Source organism: Limulus polyphemus, unplaced genomic scaffold, assembly GCF_000517525.1.
Source record: "Limulus polyphemus unplaced genomic scaffold, Limulus_polyphemus-2.1.2 Scaffold4063, whole genome shotgun sequence".
Lineage (NCBI taxonomy): Eukaryota > Metazoa > Arthropoda > Merostomata > Xiphosura > Limulidae > Limulus > Limulus polyphemus.
The window spans coordinates 30697-36986 of record NW_013669673.1 but is presented as its reverse complement, the minus strand read 5'-3'; the positions used below and the strand labels follow the sequence as shown (position 1 = coordinate 36986).

General features: G+C 35.0%; 1 protein-coding gene across 1 annotated transcript in view; it reads right to left on the bottom strand.

The window, feature by feature from the left end:
* Positions 1 to 4173: 4173 nt before the first annotated feature.
* LOC106470524 (blastula protease 10-like) overlaps positions 4174 to 6290 on the bottom strand; it is a gene marked incomplete at its 5' end in the record, with an annotated part of 18089 nt that continues 15972 nt past the window's right edge. The window contains 2 exons of the mRNA XM_022399130.1: positions 4174 to 4296; positions 5846 to 5964. Coding sequence (XP_022254838.1) covers positions 4174 to 4296; positions 5846 to 5964 — 242 coding nt within the window. The remainder of the gene's footprint in view (positions 4297 to 5845; positions 5965 to 6290) is intronic.

The window sequence follows — 6290 nt, the reverse complement described above, 5'->3', positions numbered from 1 at the left end:
CTCATTCTCAATGAGTACACTGGTAAAGTTTCCTATGTGATTTCCTAGTTTAAAACCATATAAACAGCTCATTCTCAGTGAGTACACTGGTAAAGTTTCCTATGTGACTGTTTATATGGTTTTAAACTAGGAAAAGGTAAAGCTTCCTGCGTGATTTTCTAGTTTAAAATCATATATTCGCTAGTCTAAACTAATTTTATTTGGATTAATTGAGACAAACAGTTAAGAAATGCCAGATTAGGTAAACAGAAACGTTCTGCTATTGGGTTGTTGTTAGGATCATATTCGATAAACTAGGAAATAAACCGAAAATATCTAAACACATGCGCTTTGAAGAACTAACGAAAAAAACAAACAAAAACTTAGAAACCTTTTGTACCACTATTCAACGACCATAAATAAAATTTTCTGAAATCATTGTTTTAATTTTCGGAATTGAACATTTTGTAACTGTACGTAATAATAATGTTTTAATGAATTTATTTCGTATTTTATCCAATAATATATTATCATTGAATTTATTCTGTTAGGTTCTTATATTTTGATATATGAAATTGTGAACTTTGTTGATATATTTTCTGGATATTCACTTTAACTTAATCAAAAAATATTTTCACATTACTAGTACACAAACCCAATTAAATAAAAGGTTTATATATATATATTTAATTTATTATACATTTACATATTCAAGAGAGGGCGTTCTCGCTTGGTTAAGTTTATTTAGTTTTCGAAGCAGAGTGTTTATTCGAAATGTGCATTTGTCTGTTTATAGTTTGTTTTGTTGCATGTAAACAATGTAACAAAAGAAACTCTAAACAGTCGAAAAAAAATTAATACGAATATTAGTACTCGCGTCATAAGTCTAAAAAGTTAAAATACTTGAGTGTTTATTAAGAAGATAAAAGCCCATTGTAAGTATGTTATATTGTTTATTTAGATGTGAAAGAGACACAAAAAGTAAAAATAAGTCAATATGCCAGTAACGTTTGTTTAACATTTCCCTAAAATTTTGCCAGAATTTAAAATGTTCCATCACTGGTTAATACCAGATAACAACTGAAATTAACAATAAGTTCATATAATGCTGCTATTTATCCCGATGTTTGGACTGAAAATACGGATTTAACAGTAACTTAATAGGCCTAAGATCCAGTGACGAGAAATCCATATATTTTCAAATTGAGACAGAGTACAAATACAAGAAACCAGATTATTTTATATCAAAATAGATGCTATTTATCTCTTACGATTTTGTGTTTATTTTTAAAATGGTTGAAAGAGTAACTTACTTTTCTCCCTCTTCTATATTAGGTAACCCTTTCTTATTCACCTGAAGCATTACGTCTTCACAATCTGCTGCTTTTTTCGTATTATATTTACCCTTAATATCATTCGTCATATTCAGGCTAACAGAAATCTTCTGGCTAGGTGGCGCCTATGTACAAAAATGTTGGAATTTTTTTTCAAATAACTGCTTAACATGAGTTATCTGCACACAATGTTAACTTATAGATAACAATTACCAATACATCAACACAGAAGTAAATCAGGCATATTTAACACTACACGGAACGCCCACATACACCATATACTATAGCAGTATTAACTTATAGATAACAATTACTAATACATCAATACAGAAGTAAATAAGGCATATTTAACAATACCCGGAACGCCCACGTGCACCATATACTATAGCAGTATTAACTTATAGATAACAATTACCAATACATCAACACTGAAGTAAATCAGACATATTTAACAATACCTGGAACGCCCACGTGCACCATATACTATACCAGTATTAACTTATAGATAACAATTACCAATACATCAACACTGAAGTAAATCAGACATATTTAACAATACCCGGAACGCCCACATGCACCATATACTATAGCAGTATTAACTTATAGATAACAATTACCAATACATCAACACTGAAGTAAATCAGACATATTTAACAATACCTGGAACGCCCACGCGCACCATATACTATAGCAGTATTAACTTTTAGATAAAAATTACTAATACATCAACACAGAAGTAAATCAGACATATTTAACAATACCCGGAACGCCCACATGCACCATATACTATAGCAGTATTAACTTATAGATAACAATTACCAGTAATTGTTATCTATAAGTTAATACTGCTATAGTATATGGTGCATGTGGGCGTTCCGGGTATTGTTAAATATGTCTGATTTACTTCAGTGTTGATGTATTATTTTTGCATCATACCGTGATATTTAAGTTAACCAACTGTGAAAATAACTTGTACTAAAATACCAGACAAACGAATTAAACCGTCTCTTGATCAGCCGTTGTAAATCAATTTAATAAATTTCACACTAGAAATGTAACTCTGTAACTGTAATTGTGTGTAACCTCAAGTAAAACCAATGAAATAGGTCAAATGGTGATTTAATGTAACGTCAACGACCTTCTGAACAGTCACATTTGTTTCGGTTGAATTGAACACTAATCAGAAGTTTGCAACAATAAGGATTTATTTTCATCTAGTTTCTGTGGAGAGGATCTGAAGAAGCAGAACTTTGTGACGAAAGGAGGTTTTCTTAGAATCATCGTAAATACAGACAAAAATGAACAATATCCTGGATTCCGGATGAAAGCCCTGGTAGAACGTCCCCCTTGCGGGGGTCAGGTGAATTTAACTCTGGATCAAAAGTATGAATTACTACTTTTACCAGTAACTGACGGAGAAATGTGGTGCATGTGGGCGTTCCAGGTATTGTTAAATATGTCTGATTTACTTCAGTGTTGATGTATTAGTAATTGTTATCTACAAGTTAATACTGCTATAGTATATGGTGCATGTGAGCGTTCCAGGTATTGTTAAATATGTCTGATTTACTTCAGTATTGATGTATTTTACAACATGGTTGTTATTTATAACATACTCAAGATTATCTCTATTTGTAGAAGTTACATTTCATCCTAATTTATGTATCTATAATGCAATGGATCATTTTAGGCCCTTAATGACACCCGTCCTTAATAATTCATTCAGCTGGATAATTATTTTCCTATTGGTTATCTATTCACATTATACTAACTTTATACTTTCTTTCAAAAATAAAAATTTGAGCTGGCTTCATCACCTTTGCAAAAAATAAAATCAAATCATACAGTTTATTCATCCTCTTCAATTTTGTGCGCCACGTTAAAAGTAACATGCTCCAAAGTTGTGCTTTAACACATCATAAATAGGGAAGATCACATCATTTGGCTTGGAATGGTCCACTGATACTTGTTGAGGATGTTGTGTTTATTGAAACGTTAGTTTGTGACAAGTTCCAATCCTGGCTATACGGTTGACACGGTCTCCCAAAATTTTGAAAGTATAAAATGCATATGGAAATGGCGAGGCACTGTGAAAGTTAAACAAAGTCGTATACTCAAAAAACTGTCATTTAAGTTATGTTCCATAAAATATTAATAACGATCTTCTAGGGATCACAACATGGGGCATCAAAGGTCTACAACTATGGATCGTTTATGAAACAGAATCATTTGGTCACCATTTGGAGCAAGTACAGTGCTAACAAACAGCATCTTTAGCTATCTATTGTATGGCTAGAGTTACCAGTGTCACTCAGGAATAAGTATAGTGCTGAGAAACAGCATCACTTGGCTACCTACCGTGTGGCTGGAGTTGTCAGTGTCACTCAGGAACAATGACATTGGTATGCACTGCTCATGTTGCTTCTGTTTTGTGGCTTCCATCGCCATCATAACATGTCTTTACCTTTTATAACACCACATGAACAGCGTGCACTGGAAGATGATCAGGACTGGGATTCAATTAACGAGATGATGTAAATGATAAAATTACAACGTGTAAACTTATTTGAGTTCTGGACAGAAGATTTGTATCAAGTGGACATTGTATAATGCCCAGGCAACAGATACTGATATTTCTTTACCCATTCTAAACTATTACAGTGGAACTGCCTCTAAACTCTGCGAAACATTATATAAGATCTGCCAGTGACCGCCATCTTGGGAATTATGAAAAAGCAGGTAACATAACAAGCTATAAGCGACCTATTATATTTGTGCACATTTTTCACCCAACTCTCAAGTGGGCCAATTAAGGCCCTTTCTGACACCCATACTTTATTAAATAAATAAGTACAGTCTCTTACACTTGTGTATCTCCTGTAACCAAGGATTCAATCGTGACATTGTCTTTCGAGCAAGACAGGCTCTTTTCAAAAATAAAATCATAAAAATGCAAATGCAAACGGTCTGTTGAAGAAGGTGCCTGTTATAAAAAAACAACAACATATAATTAATAACTAAAAATGAGAAAAGCACGTGCTGAGGCTGATAAAGCAACAGTAAACACCAAATATTTTAAACAAAAAATTTGTTTGTTTGTTATGAATTTCGCACAAAGCTACACGAGGGCTATCTGCGCTAGCCATTCCTAATTTAGCAGTGTAAGACTAGAGGGAAGGCAGCTAGTCATCTCCATGCACAGCCAACTCTCAGGCTACTCTTTTACCAACGAACAGTAGGATTGACCGTCATATTATAACGCCCCCACAGCTGAAAGGGCTAGCGTGTTTGGTGGGACGGGGATTCGAACTCGCGATCCGCGGATTGGGAGTCGAGCGCCCTAACCACCGGCCCATGCCAGGCCTTTAAACAACAACAACAAAATAAATAAGTTGTAATAAATATAAATGTGTCTCCTGGAATAGGTATATACCTTTATAACATGTTTGGGCTTAGCCTGGGCTAGAGTGGTTAGCGCACCATGACTTTGAATCCAATAGTTTGTGCTTCGCGTCCCGTTTCTGCAAATGAGTGCTGCGCAGTTTAGAATCGTTTGTACACTATATGTGTAATAATCACACCCGACTATTCGGTCATATACAAAAGTAACCTAAAAGTTAGAGGTGGATGCTATTGACTAGCTGCTTTTCCTTTAGTCTATCACTTCAAATTGGGGAGGGGGGTCTATGCGCAGGGCTGATGAAAGGGGGCAGCTGCCCCCGGGCCCGTGGTCTGTTGAGAGGCCCTGCAGTGGGATATTCCAAAGCTCACTAGAAATGCATACTACTTAATGAGCTAAAACGGCTACTGCTTTTTTTTATGGATTCATGAAGAAATTTGTCACCTAAGTTTCTTTTACGAAACATCAGCAGATATTACTGACCCCGGGACCTGGTCTGTGCGTAGATAGTCCTTGAGCACCAATACATAACATTTTATATCTTTCTGACAAATAAACCATTTCTAAATTATTCTTCCGCTGATAGCTCACCGGTAATCTTGAGTTTTGTCCCGCTAGAATCCGAGGTTTGATTCCCTAAGATGGATACAGTGCAGCTTTTGCGGTTGACAACAACTTCAGTTCTTTAACACTTGAGTTTAGTATCAAGAATTCTCAATGTTGAAAGCTGCTTAGCATTTTATACAAGAGCGACAATCAAATTCCACTATTTGATTACCCAAGAATTGGCGGCGGGTGCTCTTGACTATCACCAATTCAAAATTAGGGACAACTGGCTTTGGGTGAATATTATCTTATTGTTTAAGCATTCGGATGTCTTGTCAATGTATAGTTATGCTTATACTTAAAAGGTAGGAATAAAATGCTCTCTTTAATTCGATGCCAACGTACAAAAATCAACTATTAATTGAGGATTTTTAGTTAGGTTTATCATCTTTATTTTCAAACAAAACTCTTATAGTTAGTAGTGTGCATAGCTGGCAACATCTCGTGATTATAGTTATTATATCATATAAAAAACGTTCTCAACTTTTGAGAGCTTCTTTGGAAGAAATTAAAAATTGAAACTCACCCAGAACGTGTATTCACATTTTGTCTCTGGTTCATAGTTGTTAGGATATTTTGGAGTAGTCACGTGGTAACTGACGTCATATTTCATTTTAAAACTGTTTCCACAACTTTTGCCGATGTCTGAAACGAACACAGATTCGAGCTTGTTACAACTACAGATATTATAGTGTATTTAGTTCTAAGTAACAATGTCGGTCAGCGGTAAGTGTACGAACTTGTAAAGCTAAAGTCCGGGGTTCAATTCCCCGTGAAGGAGAGAGCTCACATAGCCCATTGTGTACATTTACGCTATAACAACAAAAGTTTCAAAAATAAGTATTTACTAAACCAACTGGCACAGCGGTATGTCTACGGTTTGTTTGTTTTGAATTTCGCGCAAAGCTACACAAGGGCTATCTGCGCTAGCCGTCCCTAATTTAGCAGTTTAAGACTAGAGGGAAGGCAGC